This window comes from Nycticebus coucang, chromosome 5 (genome assembly GCF_027406575.1).
Source record: "Nycticebus coucang isolate mNycCou1 chromosome 5, mNycCou1.pri, whole genome shotgun sequence".
Classification (NCBI taxonomy): domain Eukaryota; kingdom Metazoa; phylum Chordata; class Mammalia; order Primates; family Lorisidae; genus Nycticebus; species Nycticebus coucang.
This window is the reverse complement of record NC_069784.1, coordinates 1082541-1106255: the sequence shown is the minus strand read 5'-3', so window position 1 is coordinate 1106255 and position 23715 is coordinate 1082541. Positions and strand designations below refer to the sequence as shown.

Sequence of the window (23715 nt, the reverse complement as noted above, 5' to 3'; positions counted from 1 at the left end):
AATGTCCAAATTAATCTATGTGATACTTACAGAACATATAAAAGATGGACTTTAAAATTATGAGTCTTGAAGGGATTCTTTAATAATGGCTCCATGTAACAGAGGAACGCTTTCAAGTCCCCTTCCATCCAACACTGCATGTCCCAGTTTGCACCTGAATTTAAAGAAAAGTGCATGAGGCTCAGCACCCATCACTCAGTGGTTAGGGTGCTGGCCACATGCACCAGAGCTGGCGGGTTCAAACCCGGCCCAGGCCAGCTAAAAACAGCAACAACAGCAAAAAATAGCCGGGCACTGTGGTGGACGCCTATAGTCCCAGCTACTTGGGAGGCTGAGGCAAAAGAATCATCACTTAAGCCCAAGAGTTTGAGGTTGCTGTGAGCTGTGATGCCACGGCACTCCACCAAGGGCGACATAGTGAGACTGTCTCCAAAAAAAAAGAAAGAAAGAAAAGTGCATGAAATCCGAAAAACATCATGAAAAGTACATGAAATCCAAAAGCAAGTCTCTGAAGGAGAAGAGCTAAGTTAAATTTACCAGTGCTCTGATACAATGCCGCTGCCCATTCCAAGGGGTAAGGACAGACCGTAACTAGTGGTGTACGTCTAGACAAGCCATTTGTTCCTTTGGGGCCTCAGTTTCCCTTTTTTGTAAAGTAAGAGAATTAAATTCAATTATTGCTTCTCAAACTTTTCTTTAATCCCAAACCACTTCAGTAGGACAAAAGACCTCAAAACTCCCCTGGTTCAGTTCCTTCTCACTTTGCAAGAGAGAAAAAAACAAAACAAACAAAAAAAAAACACTAAAAATCAAGTTACAAACATGCACGGGTACGAGGCCTCACATTTGAGCTCTGGTCCAAGTCCTAAATCCTTGTCATTGTAACAATGTGGGACTCGAGTACAGTGGGTATTAGCATATCACATTCCACTGCACTGAGACACTCCGCGGAGTAATGAGACAAACTTGTGATTTGTAATTCAGAAAGCAAGAACAGCAACTGGAAATCACAACTGACTTAAGACAACGCTAACTTGTTTCCCCAAACCAGGATTTCCAGCCAGTGGGGACTTTGCAAGACTTGGCAGAATAATAAATTGAAATCTTCAGTAACTATTACTTCACCTAGTACTTATAGTTATGAAAACTTAATCTCAAGTAACTAATCATTAGCCTTTGTTTATCGTGTAAAATTAAAATCTACATCATCGTAATCATTTTGCTTCAACTGAAGAAAGGGCTAACATCTCTTTCTATTTCACAGCTTATCATGAAGGCCAACTTCTCAACTTTGTCCTTAGCATATTTAACAATAACTAGGTTAAGTTTCCCTACATGAGTGCTTAATTCAAAATTAAGCTAATGACTATGAGGTGAACTAGAGATGGTGGGAGTTGCCACCACTAACTTGTTTTCAAAGTGATTTTATTGCAAATGTGTGCTTTATCCTTATTCCTAAGCTGATTTCAGCACACTGGAGTATTTCTTCCATCCACTCAATGGTGCTTAGGGCACAGGTGACATCTGAGGATATTTCTTTTTTTTTTTTTCTTTTTAGAGACAGAGTCTCACTACATCGCCCTCAGTAGAGTGCCATGACGTCACAGCTCACAGCAACCTCCAGTTCTTGGGCTTAAGCGATTCTCTTGCCTCAGCCTCCCGAGTAGCTGGTACTGCAGGCACCGCCACAACGCCCGGCTATTTTTGTTGTTGTTGCAGTTTGGCCGGGGCCAGACTCAAACCAGTATATGGGGCCAGTGCCCTACTCACTGAGCCACAGGCACTGCCCAGAAGAGATATTTCCTCATTACAACTGGGCGTGGGGTGCTGCTAGCTTCAGGGGGAGAGGCCAGGGCTGCTGCTAACCCTCTCCCAGTGCACAGAAGAGCTTCTCATGACCAAGAAGGGTTTGGCCCAAAATGTCAATAGTCTCACGGAGAAATCCTGACTAACCCCGCACAGAAGAACCACATTTACATATGCCTATGTTTTCACACCGGAAGTCTCGATTCTTGGCCGAATAAGTTGCCTCCATCTTATTTAGCCTTTCCAGAAGACTTAGCAATATTTTGCTATTGCTATTTCCAGATGTAGAATTATTAAGTATCCTAGCTACATTCAGTATGCTTTATATCTAAAACAACAGCTAAAAGCCCTTCATTTAAAATGTACATTGTTTCAGAGATTCCTTGACTGAACAAATATCATTTTTCATAAACATCTTAAAATTTAACTAAGTCAGTAGTATTATTAGTCACTCGATATTTCTTTTAACAAAAATAAGATAATTTTTTTCTATTTCAAAGCAAATTTAGAAGATATAAGGGATGTACTTAAAGGTAACGGAGTCCCATATTACATTCTTATGGGATATGAACAATTGGGTCTTACTTAGTAGTCTGATCACATGATGGTCCCAATTGCGTTATTAATATTAAAATGATAATAACATTGGGCTGCACCTGTGGCTCAAAGGAGTAGGGCACCGGCCCCATATAACAGAGGTGGTGGGTTCAAACCCAGCCCCAGCCAAAACAGTAATAATAATAATAATAATAATATGATAATAATATTAAGAATCAAAGCCAGGGACATTTATTTCACACAGTTTTCAGAGAATTAAAACACTTTGTTCACTGAATACAGTTAAAAAATAACAGCCAGCACTTAGAACATTACAACACTTACCTGTTTGTTGAAAAACTAAAAAATTTATTGTTGAAACAAATGTCTTCCCTTCAATGTTATCTGCAAGTACGGAGCAGTTTTTATCTTGTTCACTCCAAAAGCAACAGTGGAAAGTTGATTTGGGTAAGTTGGAAAAGTAGGTACCACTTGAATTAGATGTAGCTTCAACAGATGTCTCATAATAGCCATTGGAAGCTGACATGTTCTTGGAGACTCCAGCGGGCAGGAGGAAGTAGTCGTGGGTAGCATTTGGTGGCAAACAGGACAACTTAAATCTCCAGGAAGTAATCGTATAGGATGGGTTAAATGCAGTTACCACATAAATAAATTCTGTTAGGACATTAAAAAGACACACAGAGAACAGCAATAATTTTGACAAAGACATAATAGGAACTCTCTGAGATTAAACCATGTAGGACTCAGAATAATGATTTCCAAGCTCTAACTCCGGGCCTAAGGACTAACTCTGTGCTTCCACTTTACTGTTTGTTACCCTTGGGAGGGGCCCTTCTTTATAGACATAACTCCACTCTCAAAGCAGACCTTCCCTGTGACCCCACCATCCCACTCCTAGGCATCTACCCAGAAGGAAAAAAAATAATTTTACCATAAGGACTCAAATGTTCATTGCAGCTCAATTCACAATCACCAAGATACAGAAACAACCCAAGCGTCCATCACGTCATAGATGGATTAATAAACTGTGGTGTATGTATTCCATGGAATACTATTTAGCCACAAAAAGGTGGGGACTTTGCATCTTTTATATTAACCGGGGTGGGTTTGGATAACATTCTCTTAAGTAAAGTATCTGTAGGATGAAAAAGCAAGTAGCCCATGTACTCAGTACCATATTGAAACTCATAGATTGACTACAGAGAGAAAAACACACTAAATTCAAGGGCAGGGAGGGGGTTCACGAAGTTCCCACCTATCAGGTACCATGTAGGGCACGTGGCTCACCTCCTGGGTAAAGAATTCAACTGGAACTCAGACTTTACCTCACAAATGCAAACAATGTAACCTAACTGCATGTACCCTTATATTAATCTGAAAAGTAAAAAAAGAAACACGATATTATGTAAACCATTCTATCCTTATAACTACAGACATAAGTTGATGTGTGTAAGTGTGTGCTGCAATCCTGGAAGACGCCCCATCAGGTTGCACCAGGAGGAGAGGCGGTTTGCATTTTTACGCGTACTTTTGTTTGCATTTTTAAACAAGAGAATGTATTAAAACTCCTAACCAGGGAAAGGAAATTCCATTTGCCAATAAATGATGCAGAATCTCTAAAGGCAAAATTTCTATCTTATTAAAACATCAAATAACTTACCCCAATGTAATAAAACTGCACAGAATTTTTGACAAACCATCTTTCTTCAGAGAAGTACACCTGAAAAAACAGTAAATCTAAAGTTAAAACACACATACACATACACACACATATACAAGCTGTCTGTCCACAAGAGGAAAAGGATCATAAATGTGTCTTAAAGTTTTATCTCCTGTAATATTCTGGATCAATATCAGAGAAGCCTCCCACACTGAATTACAAGAGACACATTTATTGCCGCTCACATCCTATTGTACATGTTGAAAATATAAGCAAAAAAAAAAAATTCAGCATTCCTTCATCCCATAACAAGCCAGGACAGGCGTCACAGGATGGGACTGAAGTTGTAACTGAAGTGTTCACGGTGCTGATTACAGGGGTAACAGCTGTTGAACACCAGTAACGTTGCCGTCTTCATTGTTTTCAGGCTCAGCCCTCAGATCTCCTTTATATTGTAACGCCGTTATCTTCACTGTGGTACTTCGAAGCCAAATGGTCATTGCAGAGGAAATGACTGGATATTTATTTCCAATGAAGGGGAGAAATTTTTCCAACATGCCTTTGGAAACCCACCATCCTTCTGCAGATGAGGTAACAGGTACACGGGAGGGTTGTCAGAGTAATTCCAGGAAGGTCTGATGGCTTAATGTGCTGGTCCCCAGCACCGTCCAGGAGCACAGCAGGACAAGAGCGGACGTGAGCACGGGAAGCTTCCCATCACCGCCTGAGGCCCCCCTCCTGTTACGTAAGTGGTGGCCTTAGATTCTCACAGGAGCCGAACCCTCCCACAAACTGCGCATGTGAGGGGTGGAGGGCATGTGCTCCTCTGAGAACCTCATGCCTGATGATTTGAGGTGGAGCTGTGATGCCCTTGAATCATCCCGAAACTACCCCTTTACCCCCATCCGTGGAAGAATCATCTGCCATGAACTCAGTCTCTGGTGCCAAAAAGGTTGGGGAGCACTGGCTTAATAAATGTGAATGGAGAGTGACTTTATGTACAAGCTTGCCCGTGAGTTCTACTTAGTGAGAAGCACACCACAGATAAGGCTGTTTGTACCACTGTGTCATGAATCGCAGTGGTCGTGTAAATTTAATATCCAGGGCTTGGACTTGGCATGAAACCCTACAGCACATGGGCCGAATGCAGATTATCTGAGACTGTCTTGCTCATCGGTGGTGTCGGACCTCGTGCAAAGTCCACACAGACCTTTTCTTTTGCTCACCAGCTTTCCTCAGTGTTTGTATATTTCTTTACTGTGTGACCCAAGACAGCTCTTATTCCTGCAATATTCAGCAGAAAGAAAAATAGTCGGACATCTGTGCTCATAATTTTGATGTTCCAGTCTCTCTTTATATGAACTTGGACTGGGGGCCCAGTTTAACCCGTGGAAGTGCTCTGAGGTATCAGACGGTGTCAGGGGCCGGGCTGGGCTCTTCTGCTCATCAGCTGTGGACATGGCACTCAGCACTGCAGACCTCAGGCTCCTCAGCGGCAAACCTAACTGAGGGTGACTCTGGAATCCCTTTCAGAGCTGCCCGTGATCCCAAGAGATTTGATTACAAAAGAGAAACCGCAGTTTTGCTACACCAAATGTCATAAAATATTAAGTGAGAAACATGTCTCCTTCCTCCTATCTGGGATTATCTGATGAGAAAATAGAGATCATGTTTATTTATTTTAGAATTTACCTACTCTTGGGAAGAAAATGGGTGAGAATGAAGAAGGTGACAAAGTTGCTTTTCCGACTCTCCGTTCCCTACCAGGATTTCTACACTAATGTTACAGTGTTTCTCTAGGATTTCCACAAACAGGTCATTGTTTGGAATCCTCATGATCTAATCATGTTAAATTGGTGCAAATCCCTCCCTGTTTTATATGCTACATGTTTCTGATACACAATGTTCTCATAAAATAAACTCAAGGGCAAGTTTTATACTCAAGATACGTCATAAGTACAAAACGTCACGGAATGAAGTGTTTTCACGGAACTGACCAGAGACCAGTAATTCAGTCCAACAATTGAGTTGACTCACTTTTAACTCACTGATCTGCTAAGTGATCCAATCGATCATCTGTTTTCCCTACATAGGACAACCATTTCTTTATTTAATGAAGCTCCTTGCAAAACAAGCTATTCTGATGGTTTGCGTTTTTGCAGTCAGGTTTTACTCTTAATTAACAGAGGAACAAGCACAAGTGTATAAAAGACAAGGAGCTAAATTAAACAGGCTGTGAAAGGTGGTGTCTCACACAGACAGAGAAATATTTATGGGTACCCTGACTTGTACCACAGGTAATAAAAGGAGGTTTACAACAGAAATAATACAAGGGAAAAAATGGCATAAATATTTACACTGTGAGAAAAAAAATCAAGCAAAAGGAAAATTAATAGTAGGATACCCCAAATAAGTCTAATACACCAAATACCATTAATTTAAATACACTTCCCGAAGAGAAATCATGAATTTGTTCTAAGCTTTCTTTCGGTCAAATTGTTTGATTATAAATCTGCAGAGTACATAAGATGAAACTGACAGCTTGGGAGTACAAACGACACTAATACTTAGAACGGAAAGAAATTTTTCCTGGTTAACTTCATAAGATAACAGGTAAGATCCCCATAAACATCCTAGTAGTTCCAGAGTTTCGCAGGACTTTCAAATTTCCATAGTTTTTCAAGCCCTCCCCTGCCAATATCCTGCTCTGAGCCACCATTCTCTCTTCCCTGGACGATCAGAAAAGCCTCCTACCTGGTCTCCCTGCTTCCTCCCCATCCTTGGCCAGTCTCACTCTCAACACAGCCTTTGGCGTGAGCTTGTTGACACATAAGTGCTCACACGTTCTCTCGTCCTCAGAATAGCACAGCTGCCTGTCCCTCGGAGTGAGTGTCCATCTAAGGAGGACGATCACATCCTACTAGGACCTCATCAGCTCTGCGCCCCCTCTGTTTAGCCCACCTTCTCAGAGAAGCTGTGCCACCTAATATTCCAACACCTCCCCAGCCCAACATGCCATACCTGCTGTTTGGCTTATTTTTTTCCCCTTATCATGTAACACTAGTGTGGATATGACTTATTATTTTTCTTGTTCATGCCCGTCCCCCCACTGGGTGTGAACTCCACTAGATCAGAGGATGTTTTGACTCTTACAACCTTCCAGCAAATAAACCTGCCTGCCACAAACATTACTTAAAGGAACGAATAGTAAGTACGATGTTTCTTAAAGTATCCTCTGATATAGGGTGGTGTCATAACTTTAAGACAAAACTGAATAAAAGCAATCTTTAAAAGAGCCATTCTAATATATACATATTTTATTTTGGATTAATATAAGGGAACATACGATTAGGTTCCATTATTTTCATTTGTCAGGTAACGGCTGAGTTGTAGTTGAAGCCTTCACCCAGGAGGTGTGCCACATACCCCCACTCTGGACCCATCAGGTGGGGGCCTACCCAGACACCCTTCCTCCTGACCCCTTCCCTCCACTTCTTAATTTAATTGTGTTTTCCTCTCATGTGGGCCTGTTGTTGTTCATGTACTGGTTTCAAATTAGTATTGAGCACAACGGGTACTTGCTTTTCCATTCTTCAGATACTTTATTAAGGAGAATGCACTGTCTCCATCTTCCTTATGGCTGAACAGGGCTCCCTGCTGTGCACACACCACGGTTGACTGATCCGTCTGTGGGTCGATGGGCTCTTGGGCTATTTGCACATCTTGGTGATTGTGAATTGAGCTGCTATAAACATTTGAGTGCAAATGTCCTTATGATAAAATGATTTTTTTTCTTCTGAGTAGATACCTAGTAACGAGATTGTGAGGTTAAATGGAAGGTCTACTTTTAGCTCTTTGAGGAGTCTCCATACTTCCTTCCAAAAAGGTTGTATTAGTTTGCAATCCCACCAGCAGTATAAAAGCGTTCCCTTCTCTCTACATCCACACCAGCATTTCAGCTCTGGGACTTTGTGATGTGGGCCACCCAGAAATAGCTCTTTGAGAATAGGGCTTAACACCAGGGCCTTCAGAATCATGATTCTTCACCATTTTTGGAACATAGACCTCACGGAGAATTCGTTGCGAGCAAATGTACCAGCTGCCAGGAGAAGGTGCAACACACTCAGAATTAGGGCTGTGATTTCAAGGAGTTAAGAACTCCTTGAAGTTTATCCAGCACTCCCAGATTAAGAACCCCTGACACAGGTACACACTCTTCAGCGATCTTCCAGCTCCAGGAACTCAGCCACTGACAGGCGTGAAGCTGCAAGGTGTTTGGGATGGTGCCGCTGGAGTTCCCCTGGAATGCAGCCGTCTTGGTTCATTCAGGGTGCTGGAACAAAGTCCCACAAGGTGCCACACCAAGGGGGTCATCACCAGCAGACTTCATTGTCACAGTTCTGGTGGATGAATTCGAGGGTGGTGTGGGCCAGATTTTCACAGGTGGCCCCACATGGCGGAGGGCAGATGAGCTCTCAGGGCCTCCTGTAGAAGAGCACGGACCCCACTGTGGGGTTCCATGCATGACCTGATCACCTCTCAGTGCCACTGCATTGATGGTCTGGCTTCAACAGGTGAGTCCTGTTGAAGGCCATAGCAATAGTCATGTGATGTTGGCAGCTGCCTTAACGGTCACTCAAATGGAAGGCATGGTTCATCACATTTGGGTTTTCAGAAGAAAAACCAGACTTTTAATTTCTCTTGTAAAGGATTATTTGTGTTATTTTTATCTTTCAAATTCTTCTTAAATCTAAAACAGCCCAGTCATTGAGAAAGTGATTAGACAGAAATAAAATTATTTATGACGTGAGCCAATGATCTCAAAAGTCTCTGAGTTTGTAGAAAAGTTTATGAAAAACAATTCTGGCAATTCTGTTGCTTGAGGAATGCTTCCCTGAGCTGTGTGGGTTGCTGTTCTTACTTTCTGCTGGAGAAGCACCTCCGGTGGAACAGTTGGAGCTTCTTCCTTCTTTATGATACAAAAATGGTGGTATAGTGGGCGGCGCCTGTGGCTCAGTGAGTAGGGCGCCGGCCCCATATGCCGAGGGTGGCGGGTTCAAACCCAGCCCCGGCCAAACTGCAACAAAAAAATAGCCGGGCGTTGTGGCGGGCGCCTGTAGTCCCAGCTGCTCGGGAGGCTGAGGCAGGAGAATCGCGTAAGCCCAAGAGTTAGAGGTTGCTGTGAGCCGTGTGACGCCACGGCTCTCTACCGGAGGGCGGTACAGTGAGACTCTGTCTCTACAAAAAAAAAAAAAAAAAAAAATGGTGGTATAGCTTAAAAGTCCACAACATCTTAGATTTAAAGAATTAAAATCATGAAGAAAGAGTAATAATTAGAAAAGTCAGAGATTTCTTCTAGTTTAGGAAATCACAAATGATTTCATGAAGAGTTAATGGCCCCTTGAACAACGGGAAGGCGTACGAAATGCACTGAGAATGTTACAATGAAGACCCCAGAGCCTGTGGTCAGAGGAGGAAGACCAGCCACAGGGTATGGGGTGACAGTGGGGGGTCCTGTGTGTGGCGGGAATGCAGGCTTAGAGCCATGTCGTCAAAACACCAAGACACCACTGCTTGTCATAGACTTTTTGGTATCCTGTTGTCTGCAAAAACTTTTCTCCCACCAAACCACATCAGTAGTGTTGTTGCAAGACACGCAGGCCACTGGAAAGAACATGGCCACTTCTGGGTGTGTCCAACGCGGGAAGGGTCCCACAGTCTCAATGATGTGACAGCAGCTACCACTGACAGGCATGTCTGAGTGTGTCTCTGTTCATGCACACGTGTTGTGTGTGTGTGTCTGATTTACTGTTTGTTCATGAACGCATGTTTAGTGTGTGATTCGTCATCCATTTCTGCACACGTGTTTAGTGCCTGTATATGATTGTCCTTTTATGCATGCGTGTTCAGTGTGTGTGACTTATTGTCTGTTTACGCACGTGTGTTTAGTATGTGTGTGTGTGATTTATTGCCTGTTTGTGCATGCGTGTTCAGTGTGTGGGTGTGATTTATTGCCTCTTTCATCTCCTAAACACTGACCAATTTGGTTCAGAAATTCAGGTGGTGCAGGCGGAGCAAGATGGCGGCCGAGTAACAGCTTCCTTGCATCTGGGCACCGTGAGTCTGGGGAGATAGGACTCCAGGCATCTCTGGCTGGTGGGATCTGCCTATCATCACTCCTATGAGGATACAGGGAGTCAGCGAGAGACTTCTGGACCCCAAGAGGAGGACTAAAACAGTGGAAAACCGGCAAGTGGTCGTGTGTGTTTAATCCGTCTAAACCCGCCCACAACTGTAAGTTCAGTAGCAGCGAGACTGCAAACAAGAAAGGCCTTACCTGTGAACTGTTTTGGTGTCCTTGGACTTGGCACTGAGTTGAACTGCCTTGGGGAGGGCCTGAGCGGGAGTGCGGAGAACTTTGGCTGTTGTCTAGGGCCCCAGTCTGAGCCGCTGAGCCAGACCAAGCTAATAGTGTTTGGCGGTGGGTCACACGGAACCATTGTCAGTGATCTGCCCCGGCAAGCTCCGCCCTCAGGGTCGCAGAGCTAGAAATGGGTGGGAGCTGGTAACCCAGCAACCAAGTAGCCTAAGGGTGGGGTCTGAGCCGCCTTGCAGCCCTAACCCTCAGGGGCAGAGTGAGACCGGTTTTGGCACACTGGGTAAGCGGATAGCCACTTCAGCAGTGATTCCAGGGGGAAAGCTTCTGCTCAGCAAGTTTACAAGTTCAAAGTGCCTTTTAAGTGGGCTGAAGAGAGATTTAGGGTGTCTACCTGCTGGGGTTTGAGAAATCAGCAGCCTCCAGTCGTATCAGAACTGTGATTAACATCTCATACCGCAGAAGATCACGTGTTGCCCAGACAATAGTCAACAACATATACATACTGCTTTGTTTTTGGTTGTGCTTTTTTTTGTTTTGTTTTTTAATTTCAACCTTTTCCATACAGATCCTTTTTCTTTCTCAATTTTTCTAGTTTAATTATAATTTCCCATTGCTGCCTTTTTCAATAACTAGAACTTCATTTTTGCTAGTGTTCCTACCTCAATTATTTGGTTTTTCACCCAATTTTATCCCGTAAAGTTTTCTGTTTGCTTGTTTTGGTTTGATTTATAGCATTTTTATCTTTCCTCTCTACTTGGTGGAGGTGGGGTACTGTGTCTGATCAGGTTAGCAAAGAGCTGCTGACCTCAAGGGAACCACCCAACTGGGCACCCCCAGAAGGTGGGGTTTTTTAAGGTTGTGTCAAAGTAGCCTACTGTACACCTATATTGCCCTGTCTCCCTCTTTCTGTGCCTCTCTTCTTTTTGTCAATATTCCTTTTACCCACCCCCTCTCCTTTCTCTATCTTTCTTTTTTTTCTTATCACTCGGTCCTCCTTTCTTTCATCCCTTTTTTGCTCTTCAACCTTCTCACCCTTCTGGTCCTGTAACCCTTAGTCCACAGGCACAAGAACTTAAAGAGCAAGAGGAAGTGAAAGGAAAATTAGGGCAAGGAAACAGATAAAAGAAATCACTCATGAGGAAGAATCAGCAGAAAACTCCAGGCAACATGAAGAACCAGTCTAGAACAACCCCACCAAGGGACCATGAGGTAGCTACTGCAGATGATTCCACCTGTAAAGAAATGTTAGGAATGACAGAAAGGGAATTTAGAATACACATGTTGAAAACAATGAAAGAAATGATGGAAACAATGAAGGAAATTGCTAATAAAGTGGAAAATAACCAAAAGGAAATCCAAAAACAGAATCAAATCAGAGATGAACGATATGAAGAATATAAAAAGGATACAGCAGACCTGAAGGAACTGAAACAGTCAATTAGGGAACTTAAAGATGCAATGGAAAGTATCAGCAACAGGTTAGACCATGCAGAAGAAAGAATTTCAGAGGTAGAAGACAAAGTTCTTGAGATAACTCAGACAGTAAAAGAGGCAGAAAAGAAGAGAGAGAAAGCAGAATGTTCACTGTCAGAATTATGGGACTTTATGAAGCGTTCCAACATACGAGTTATAGGAATTCCAGAAGGGGAGGAAGAATGCCCCAGAGGAATGGAAGCCATACTAGAGAATATTATAAAAGAAAATTTCCCAAACATCACCAAAGATTCTGACACACTGCTTTCAGAGGGATATCGGACCCCAGGTCGCCTCAACTCTAACCGAGCTTCACCAAGACACATTGTGATGAACCTGTCCAAAGTCAAGACAAAAGAAAAGATTCTGCAAGCTGCCAGGAGTAAGCGCCAGTTGACCTACAGGGGCAAATCCATCAGAGTGACCGCAGACATCTCTAATGAAACTTTCCAAGCAAGAAGACAATGGTCATCTACCTTTAATCTACTTAAACAGAACAATTTTCAGCCCAGAATTCTGTACCCCGCTAAGCTAAGCTTAAAAATTGACGGAGAAATCAAACCATTTACGGATATACAAACATTGAGGAAATCGCCACAACAAGACCAGCTCTACAGGAAATACTTCAACCTGTTCTGCACACTGACCACCACAATGGATCAGCAGCAAAGTAAGAACTCAGAAATCAAAGGACAGAACCTAACCTCCACACTGATGCAAAAGATAAAACTAAGCAATGGACTCTCACAAAATAAGACGAATAGAATACTACCACACTTATCAATTATCTCAATAAATGTTAATGGCTTGAATTCCCCACTGAAGAGACATAGATTGGCTGACTGGATTAAAAAACACAAGCCATCCATTTGCTGTCTGCAAGAAACACACCTGGCTTCAAAAGACAAATTAAAGCTCCGAGTCAAGGGTTGGAAGACAATTTTTCAGGCAAATGGAATTCAGAAGAAAAGAGGAGTTGCAATCTTATTTTCAGATACATGTGGATTTAAAGCAACTAAAGTCAAAAAAGACAAAGATGGTCACTTTATATTGGTCAAGGGAAAAATACAACAAGAAGACATTTCAATTCTAAATATCTATGCACCCAATTTGAATGCTCCCAGATTCTTGAAGAAGACCTTACTCAGTCTGAGCAATATGATATCTGATAATACCATCATAACAGGGGACTTTAACACTCCTCTTACAGAGCTGGACAGATCCTCTAAACAGAAATTAAACAAAGATATAAGAGATTTAAATGAGACCCTAGAACAACTATGCTTGATAGATGCATATAGAACACTCCACCCCAAAGATAAAGAATATACATTCTTCTCATCACCCCATGGAACATTCTCCAAAATTGATCATATCCTGGGACACAAAACAAATATCAACAGAATCAAAAGAATTGAAATTTTACCTTGTATCTTCTCAGACCATAAGGCACTAAAGGTGGAACTCAACTCTAACAAAAATGCTCGACCCCACCCAAAGGCATGGAAACTAAACAATCTTCTGTTGAATAACAGATGGGTGCAGGAAGAAATAAAACAGGAAATCATTAACTTCCTTGAGCATAACAACAATGAAGACACAAGCTACCAAAACGTGTGGGATACTGCAAAAGCAGTTTTGAGAGGAAAATTCATCGCTTTAGATGCCTACATTCGAAAAACAAAAAGAGAGCACATCAACAATCTCACAAGAGATCTTATGGAATTGGAAAAAGAAGAACAATCTAAGCCTAAACTCAGTAGAAGAAAAGAAAGATCCAAAATCAAATCAGAGATCAATGAAATTGAAAACAAAAGAATCATTCAGAAAATTAATGAAACAAGGAGTTGGTTTTTTGAAAAAATAAATAAAATAGATAAACCATTGGCCAGACTAACTAGAAATAGAAAAGTAAAATCTCTAGTAACCTCAATCAGAAACGATAAAGGGGAAATAACAACTGACCCCACAGAGATACAAGAGATCATCTCTGAATACTACCAGAAACTCTATGCCCAGAAATTTGACAATGTGAAGGAAATGGATCAATATTTGGAATCACACCCTCTCCCTAGACTTAGCCAGGAAGAAATAGACCTCCTGAACAGACCAATTTCAAGCACTGAGATCAAAGAAACAATAAAAAAGCTTCCAACTAAAAAATGCCCTGGTCCAGATGGCTTCACTCCAGAATTCTATCAAACCTTCAAGGAAGAGCTTATTCCTGTACTACAGAAATTATTCCCAAAAATTGAGGAAGAAGGAATCTTCTCCAACACATTCTATGAAGCAAACATCACCCTGATACCAAAACCAGGAAAAGACCCAAACAAAAAGGAGAATTTCAGACCAATCTCACTCATGAATATAGATAGAAAAATTCTCAACAAAATCCTAGCCAATAGATTACAGCTTATCATCAAAAAAGTCATTCATCATGATCAAGTAGGTTTCATCCCAGGGATGCAAGGCTGGTTTAACATACGCAAGTCCATAAACGTTATCCACCATATTAACAGAGGCAAAAATAAAGATCATATGATCCTCTCAATAGATGCAGAAAAAGCATTTGATAAAATCCAGCATCCTTTTCTAATTAGAACACTGAAGATTATAGGCATAGGTGGCACATTTCTAAAACTGATTGAAGCTATCTATGACAAACCCACAGCCAATATTTTACTGAATGGAGTAAAACTGAAAGCTTTTCCTCTTAGAACTGGAACCAGACAAGGTTGTCCTCTGTCACCTTTACTATTCAACAGAGTGCTGGAAGTTCTAGCCAATACAATTAGGCAAGACAAGGAAATAAAGGGAATCCAAATGGGAGCAGAGGAGGTCAAACTCTCCCTCTTTGCTGATGACATGATCTTATACTTAGAGAACCCCAAAGACTCAACCACAAGACTCCTAGAAGTCATCAAAAAATACAGTAATGTTTCAGGATATAAAATCAATGTCCACAAGTCAGTAGCCTTTGTGTACACCAATAACAGTCAAGATGAGAAGCTAATTAAGGACACAACTCCCTTCACCATAGTTTCAAAGAAAATGAAATACCTAGGAATATACCTAACGAAGGAGGTGAAGGACCTCTATAAAGAAAACTATGAAATCCTCAGAAAGGAAATAGCAGAGGATATTAACAAATGGAAGAACATACCATGCTCATGGATGGGAAGAATCAACATTGTTAAAATGTCTATACTTCCCAAAGCAATCTACCTATTCAATGCCATTCCTATCAAAATACCAACATCATACTTTCAAGATTTGGAAAAAATGATTCTGCGTTTTGTATGGAAGCGGAAAAAACCCCGTATAGCTAAGGCAGTTCTTAGTAATAAAAATAAAGCTGGGGGCATCAGCATACCAGATTTTAGTCTGTACTACAAAGCCATGGTGGTCAAGACAGCATGGTACTGGCACAAAAACAGAGACATAGACACTTGGAATCGAATTGAAAACCAAGAAATGAAACTAACATCTTACAACCACCTAATCTCCGATAAACCAAACAAGAACATACCTTGGGAGAAAGACTCCCTATTCAATAAATGGTGTTGGGAGAACTGGATATCTACATGTAAAAGACTGAAACTGGACCCACACCTTTCCCCACTCACAAAAATTGATTCAAGATGGATAAAGGACTTAAACTTAAGGCATGAAACAATAAAAATCCTCCAAGAAAGCATAGGAAAAACACTGGAAGATATTGGGCTGGGGGAAGACTTCATGAAGAAGACTGCCATGGCAATTGCAACAACAAGAAAAATAAACAAATGGGACTTCATTAAACTGAAAAGCTTCTGTACAGCTAAGGAGACAATAACCAAGGCAAAGAGACAACCTACACAATGGGAAAGGATATTTGCATATTTTCAATCAGACAAAAGCTTGATAACTAGGATCTATAGAGAACTCAAATTAACCCACATGAAAAAAGCCAACAATCCCATAGATCAATGGGCAAGAGACATGAATAGAACTTTCTCTAAAGATGACAGACGAATGGCTAACAAACACATGAAAAAATGTTCATCATCTCTATATATTAGAGAAATGCAAATCAAAACAACCCTGAGATATCATCTAACCCCAGTGAGAATGGCCCACATCACAAAATCTCAAAACTGCATATGCTGGCGTGGATGTGGAGAGAAGGGAACACTTTTACACTGCTGGTGGGACTGCAAACTAGTACAACCTTTCTGGAAGGAAGTATGGAGAAACCTCAAAGCACTCAAGCTTGACCTCCCATTTGATCCTGCAATCCCATTACTGGGCATCTACCCAGAAGGAAAAAAATTCTTTTATCATAAGGACACTTGTACTAGACTGTTTATTGCAGCTCAATTTACAATCGCCAAAATGTGGAAACAGCCTAAATGCCCACCAACCCAGGAATGGATTAACAAACTGTGGTACATGTATTCCATGGAATACTATTCAGCCATTAAAAAAAATGGAGACTTTACATCCTTCGTATTAACCTGGATGGAAGTGGAGGACATTATTCTTAGTAAAGCATCACAAAAATGGAGAAGCATGAATCCTATGTACTCAATCTTGATATGAGGACAATTAATGACAATTAAGGTTATGGGGGGAGCAGAAAGAGGGATGGAGGGAAGGGGGTGGGGCCTTAGTGTGTGTCACACTTTATGGGGGCAAGACATGATTGCAAGAGGGACTTTACCTAACAATTGCAACTGGCTTATTGTACCCTCAATGAATCCCCAACAATAAAAAAAAAAAAAAGAAAAGAAATTCAGGTGGTGCATACAGAAATCTAATTGTTTAATTATCTCATGTTTATAGCATCTTAATTTTCATAAGTTTAGGCGCCCAAATAATAGCTTCTAGTTTAAAAAATAAATGAGAAAACATAATTCTGAGAAATAGTAAGTTGCCCTACGCCTTCACAGAACAGATATTTGGCAACAGCTGTTCTTAAACATGAGTTCACATTTTTAAAGCCTATTATGATCCCATTCTGACAATCTCTATTTGGCTCAAACCTTTAACTATTATCCAGTACAAACAGATAAAACACTTATATGTCCCCACAAACCTTACAGAAATCCTTGGCCCCAGGGTAGGGCATACTCACTCACTTGCACCTGTGTGCTCTGCCTCCCAGGAGGTAGCTGAGTAACTCAGACACCTCCCAATCCAGTCTGTGAGGCCAGTGTTAGTTTGATACTAAAATCAAACACATCATAATAAAGCTACACACCAATACTCCTTATGCATACAGATGCAAAAGTTCTAGCAAATCAACTACAGCAACATATGGAAAAGAGGAAGCGCAGATAGAAAATAGTAAGAATGGAAAGGGGGGGGGAGGTTTGATAAAGGGAGAGTAAAAGGCGGGACCACACCTATGGAGCATATTGCAAGGGTACAAGTCACATCTGTCAAGTGTAGAACATAAATATCTTAACACAATAATCAAGTAAATGAGGCAAAAGCTACGTTGATTGTTTTGATGTAACCACGTCAGATTGTATAAAAAAATCAACACATTGTACCCCACATATGCATAAATGTATTCTTGATCTATGTGTATATGATTTAATAAAAAAAAATAAATTTTTAACTTTAAAAAAAGAAAAAGAATGGAAAGGGACTCAACCTGGAATTATCTAGGACTGACTTCATGCCAATAAAGATTATATTCTAGAAACAAGCGTGATGCAGCCCAAAAATGTAAGATTGGTTTAAAATATGAAAATCAGTCCATCTAACACACCATGATAAGCACATGGTCATCTTAGTAGAAAAAAAAATTTGACAAATTTCAATACCATTTCATAATGAAAAAACATTCAGCAAACTGATAATAGCAGGGAGCTCTCAGCCGGCTGAACCACATGTGAGCCCACTGACGGTGGAAATGGTGCTTCCCCCCGACAAGAATGTCTGCACTCACCACAGCCAGAGCAATAAGGTAAGAAAAAGAAATATAAAACATCCAAATTAGAAATAAAAATCAAAATGATCTCTGTTTTTATGGCATGATCTTGTATACAGAAGGTACTAAGGAATCCCCCAAATGTATTATTACTAAATGAACTCATCAAGATTATAGAATCAATATACAAAAAGCTTTTGTAATGTTATACACCAACAATGAAGGACTTGAAAATAAAGCTGAGAATGTAATTCCATTTCCAATGACATCAGAAAGAATAAAATTCCGTACTTAGGAATAAACTTAACCAGTGCAAGACTTGTACACTGAACACTATACGTAGGTCACTATGAAAGTTTTGAGACAGACTGTGTAATAGTTCATTATTTCACTTCCAAGAAACACAGCCGGCAGCGTCCTTCCTGAGTCACCCCTGCAGGTTTCAACCCACCTGGATTATCGGTGTTGCTAGGAGGGCTCTCTTTGTTTTCACCCACACAGATCTTATGTTTCTTGATTTTTGTGTATCTCATAACTTTTGTAATGACCCTAAAACATCACTGAAAGAGATGGAAAGATATCCCACGTTCATGAAGTAAAAAACTTAATTTTGTTAAGATAGTAATACTCCGCAAATGGAGCTGAGATTCAAGTCAATCCCTATCAAAATCCCAGCTGCCTTTTGTGCAGAAATTGACAAGCTGAGTCTAAAATTCACACATATGTGGGAGGGAATGGGCAAAACAATCTTGAAAAAAAGAACAAAGCTTCAGAACTCACACTTCAGATTCAAAACTTACTTCAAATCGGCAATAATCAAAGTCCATGCAGCACAGGTACAAGGACAGAATGGAAATCATGAAACAGAATTGAGAATCCCTCACAGTTGTGGTAAATTGCTTTTTGACAGAGTGTGTAACAATCAATGAGGAAAGAATAATTTCTTCAACAGTGGTGCAACAAGTGGATATCCTCATGCCAAAGAATAAAACTGGTCACTTCCCTCACTTTTGTATACTATTTTGTATGAAGTAATACAATAAAAACCTAAATGTGAAAGCTAAAGCTATTTATATTTTTCTTATAAGAAAAACAGAAAGCTCATGACCTTGGTTTCTTAGATACAATATCAAAAGTGTAAGTACAAAAAAGATAAATTGTATTTCATTGAAATTAAAAACTTTTGAACTTCAAAGGATACCATCAAAAAAGATAACCCAGAGAGAAATTACAATGAACTTTTACAGCACAACAATAAAAATATATATATACCCAATTCAGTAACAGAGCAAGCCACGTGGATATCTGCAGAAGAGCATCAGGGCAGAGGAAGCTCAAGGGCAAAGATGGTTTCTGAAATATTTGGGGAACCACAAGGAGCCCAGTGTGGAGAGAACCAAATAAGAAGAACAGTAAGAAATGAAACCAGAAGGTGGGGGGACGGGGGGTGGTGCGAGGCCAGAGGGGGTCTAAGAGCGACCTATCCTGAGGACTTGGGCTTTCACTCTGTGTGACCTGGGAAGCCTTTGCAGAGTTTGACACAGTCTGGCATGTTGACATATGGTGAAAGGAGAGCTCTGATTGCTATTTTGAGAATGGATTGAAGAGGGCAAAGGAGAAAACAGGGAGACCTGCGGGAGGTCCCTGTGATAACCCACATGGGAGATGGTGGCACCAGGACAGCAGCCTTGGAGGTGATAAGAAGTCTTTACATTCTGGATTTATTTTGAAGACAGAACAAAGAGGATTTCCCACACATAACATGTGAGGTATTGAAGAGCGTCGATGGGGACACCATGGTTCTGGGCCCACTGACTTGCCAGATAGCAGAGGTCTGGGCTGGGTGAAGCTCCCATCTGGAGCATGATGCACTGGAGATGTCACCAGACATTCAAATGAAATGCAGTGGGCAGCTGTGTGCACAGGTCTGAAGTCCAAGGAGAGCAGCCAAGGCTCAAGCTATGGTTTTGGGAGTCACTAATAAGCAAATAAAGAGATTGCATGAAATCATCAAAGAGTATAGAGAGAGCTAAACCTGAAGGTGCTCAGATGTTAGAACCTCCCTGAGAAGGGAGAGGGCCGTGAAGCAGAAAGGTGCAACCGGGGAGGAGGAAAACGTGGAGTGTGTGGGTATCCTGGGAGTCGGTGGAGAAGCACTTCCGGGGCAGAGAGGTGACTGTGGCCGTGCTACCAGCAGGTGCAGCAGGGTGAGCTCTGCCAACTGACTACCAGGCCAGCAAAGGTGACCTCACTGGTAACCTTGACAGTAGTGGACTTTGAAGTAGAGTTGGCAAAATCCCGAAAACAGAAGATCGATGGGACCGGGTTCAAGGGAAAATGTGAAGAGCAACAGTGGAGGGAGTGGACATGGACAGCTCTTTCCAATACTGCTGCTTTAAGAGGAGTAGAAGCAATGTTCTAATCTCACAACCCTGATATAAAGCACAACAATCTATCACAGAATGCCTGCGATAGCCATAGACTTTTTTTGAAAAAGGTAAAACTAGACTTGTGATGAGGAAGGAACATGCAGGAGCGGCTGGGTTTGGGAACATTCCCACTCTGGGTGGTGCAGAGTGGGGCACGTGCCTTATAAGGATTATTATAATGATTTGTTACAGTATTTGTCAACCAATACATTTGTTTTATGCACTTCTCCCTATATATGTCATGGTTCAAAGTGTTAAAATTTGTTTAGACATTAATAAGATAGTGTATGTGAAAAGACAACAAATCACATCACTACTGAGTTACAAAAAGTAAGAGAAGCAATATTACAAGTTATAAGCAGATAAAATTGGAGCAGAAACTTCAAAAGGTTGTGTGTGTGCTAAGTCTGTCCAGTAGGTGAATGTTTGCACTTTTCTAGTTTAATTAAAATTGGAATTTGTAAATCACATAAAATCTTAAGAATTAGAGCAGACGGTAAGCCTTTTCCTTCATTTTTAACTCCACAGGACATAATTTTTTAGTGTGTGTGTGTGCTGGCTCTCAGTATGAAAAATGCAGTTGTGTATCTGCCAAGAATTCATATTTTTCTGGATACTTTCAGGTTTTATTTCCAAGACTTCCCAGAGACACTGCACTTCACAAACACAAACCATTTGGTGCTATGATAATGACATAAGTGTTAAGAGATGACTCATTTCTGTGTTGGTAAATTGTGGAAGAGTAAGGCCCCACATTACAAAAGAGCAACAGAGCCTCTGCCAGCCAGGGCGACACCCACACCACAAATGAGCCGGCTATGGACGTGGCGTGGACCCGGAGTCATCAGACTCATCCACGGTGTCAGTTGTTTTCCAAACAACCAGCAGCCAGAGGGTTGGAGCCCAGTGCTCCCAGTTCATACAGCAGCAATTTACTTAATCTTCTGAGCATCTGTTTGTTTCAAAAGACATGACTACCTCCTTCACCAGAGATCATGAGAGAGGGGACACAAATGTTTGAAAGACTGATGAGGTTTCCAGCCAAAAAGCAAAATGACATTGAAAATAAGTTAAAATGTGTCCAAAAAGAGTACATCAAGCTCATTCCATTCAACCAACCTGCAGACAAAGCAAGTGTGGGTGGAAAGAGGCTGTTTTATTATTTTAGGTCAAAGCCACCAAAAAGAGCTAGAAATATTCCTAAGCCTAAGTCCTAAGTAGTGATGACTAAGTTTCAAATAATTTTAAAAATGCTACCCATAACCATGGCAGATGTGGTAAGCAGCAGCATAAGCCATTCTAACATTCTCCATCTGCTTAAGCAAGTCAACTTTTTTTAATCAAGAGAAAACACAAGGTACAGTGCACTTCATAGAACACACTATTTGTACAACTTCTCTGTGTGTGTGAACTCCTAATTTATCTATTTAGTTAACCTCTGCTATTTTCTGGGATTCATTCCAAGACAACTAAATGCATGATTAAAATTTGCATCTCTGCTACCGAGCTTAATTTCAGAGAGGTTCTGAAGTGCTCTGAAACCATTTTTTTAATATTCTGCACACAATTTTAGGCTAAAAAGTAACAGACACTGTTCAACAGTAATACTTCATAGGAAAGGCACAATTTCTGTTTTCCTCCAAAACAATTTTTTTTCCTTCTAACTGTACCATCCCAGAAGAGATCAAGAGTGATGCTCAAAGGGTGGCGCCTGTGGCTCAAAGGATTAGGGCCCCAGCCCCATATACAGAAGGTGGTGGGTTCAAACCCGGCCCAGCCAAAAACTGCAAAAAAAAAAAAAAAAAAGAGTGATGCTCAACACACAGTGTTTACCTGGGCTTAAAATGTCTTTAAGGTAGTATGAGAGGTGATCTAAATATTCACCTATAAGCTGTATGTTTCAGAGCTCTTTATAAATATTTTTCTGAACAATTTTTGGTTGGAAAATCCTGAAAGCATAAATCATAAATGTATATAACCCAAATGTCAAAATCAATATAGATTTTTTTTAGTTTCATGAAATTATGAAACTAGCGATGTTTGTAACAGGTTAAAAAGTTAAAGATACATTTTGATCTGGGATACACCTTAAATACTATTAAAAACCCCTTGAGATTATCTTAATCCAACCCTCCAATTTGAAAAAATGAGGAAGCCCAGGACCACGGAAGTGCTGCTAACTACAGTGTCACAGATGATAAATGGGGAATCGTACCAACGTCTGGATTATGTGATTCCGAGTGCAGAGCTCTGGAAGGCTCTTGTTTCCATACACTTTAATATGGGACGGTGCTAGCAGAAGACACTCCAGGCAACTCAGCGGTACTGAGGACTCCGTCCGGCTAGTACTAGAGCGAGCTTTGCCTTCCCTTTGCAAACACCAGTTCTAGAAATAGCACCTGCAACAACTGATTTCTTAGATGACATCATACCTGGGCTTCCAGAATGATTCTTCGGTCTGCCCGCTTCTCCTCACCACTGCAAATACCCTTACAAGCGCTCTTGGGTTGGGATTGGATTTGGCGGCGGCTGTTTTTAATTTGCTTGCAGGGAGAGGGAGAGTTTGGAACACAGAAGCTAAGGAATAGATCCCTACACGGTAATTTTTCTCCTTTGAAGTTCAAACCAACAAATCCTTCCTAGGGGCCCCAGGGCTCACAGGTTTACCTCTCAGACCCTCTTTTTCCCTAGTAGGGAGGAGACCCGGAATGAAGTTGGGGGGGGTGGCCGGTCTTGTCCGAGGCCCCCAGCAGGTGCGCGCCCCGGCTCAGCCGCCGGTCTCAGGCAGGCACCTTGTCCCCCCAAGACTCTAGGAGCGGCTGAGGTCCCGTCCACCCCTCCCTCAGCCCGCCCCGGACGACCTGGGAGACTGTCCCGCACTCCCTGTCTCCAAGTGGTCCGCAGGCTCCGCGTCCCCCACGCGCGTACCAACGCCCGGTTCTCAAGTTACCCGCAGCGGGAGAAGGTGGCGATAGTGGGTGGAGGAGAGAGAAGCGCGCTTCACCGCGATCCAGGACAGAGGATGGGGTCGCCGGCACCTGCGTCGCTCGCCCTCGGCCGGCCACTGGCTCTGCAGTCCCTGCCGAAGGTGCGGGGGAACGTCTCCGGGAGCGCGGCTGGGGAGGGGCGCGGGGGAGAAGGGCGAGAGGGCGGGCGGCCGCCCCAGGCGGGAGGAGCGGACCCCGAGGGGCGAGGGCGGCCGCGCAGGTGCCCGGGGGGTGGGGGTTGGGGGCGGCGGGCAACGCCACTGCGCGTGGCCGAGTGCCTGGGAGAGGCGAGAGCAGGGGCGCGGTGGGCAGGACCCCTGCCCGCCGCAAGGCCGAGAGCCGGGTGAATCCCGCGGGAACCAGGCGCCGCCTGCTCCGCCCGCAGCCAGCTGCAGCGCCCACCGAAGCTGGTGGCCGTCACGCTCGTCCCTCCCACCCGACGTCCAAGTCTCTGCTGCAGCAAGTGAGGAAGACACCACCGTAAATAAAGGTTGCAGCATCGT

The 23715-nt window shown here is 42.2% G+C and overlaps 1 protein-coding gene across 9 annotated transcripts in view; it reads right to left on the bottom strand.

Annotated features, from left to right (window-relative positions):
* The window catches only part of LEPR (leptin receptor), a 64839-nt gene extending 41565 nt beyond the window's left edge, over window positions 1-23274 (bottom strand). For 7 of the 9 annotated variants that reach the window (XR_008380031.1, XM_053590323.1, XM_053590326.1 and 4 more), the window contains exons 1-4: window positions 22441-22486; window positions 4025-4084; window positions 2689-3018; window positions 31-154 (exon numbers count right to left, since the gene is read on the bottom strand). Coding sequence is in view for 8 of the 9 variants with exons in the window: in XM_053590323.1 (XP_053446298.1) it covers window positions 31-154; window positions 2689-3018; window positions 4025-4064 (494 nt within the window). In the remaining variant the exon portion in view is untranslated. Of the gene's footprint in view, window positions 1-30; window positions 155-2688; window positions 3019-4024; window positions 4085-22440; window positions 22487-22657; window positions 22750-23175 lie in introns of those variants that run through there. The other 2 variants (XM_053590325.1, XM_053590324.1) reach the window with 2 other exon arrangements.
* Between the last annotated feature and the right edge of the window lie 441 nt (window positions 23275-23715).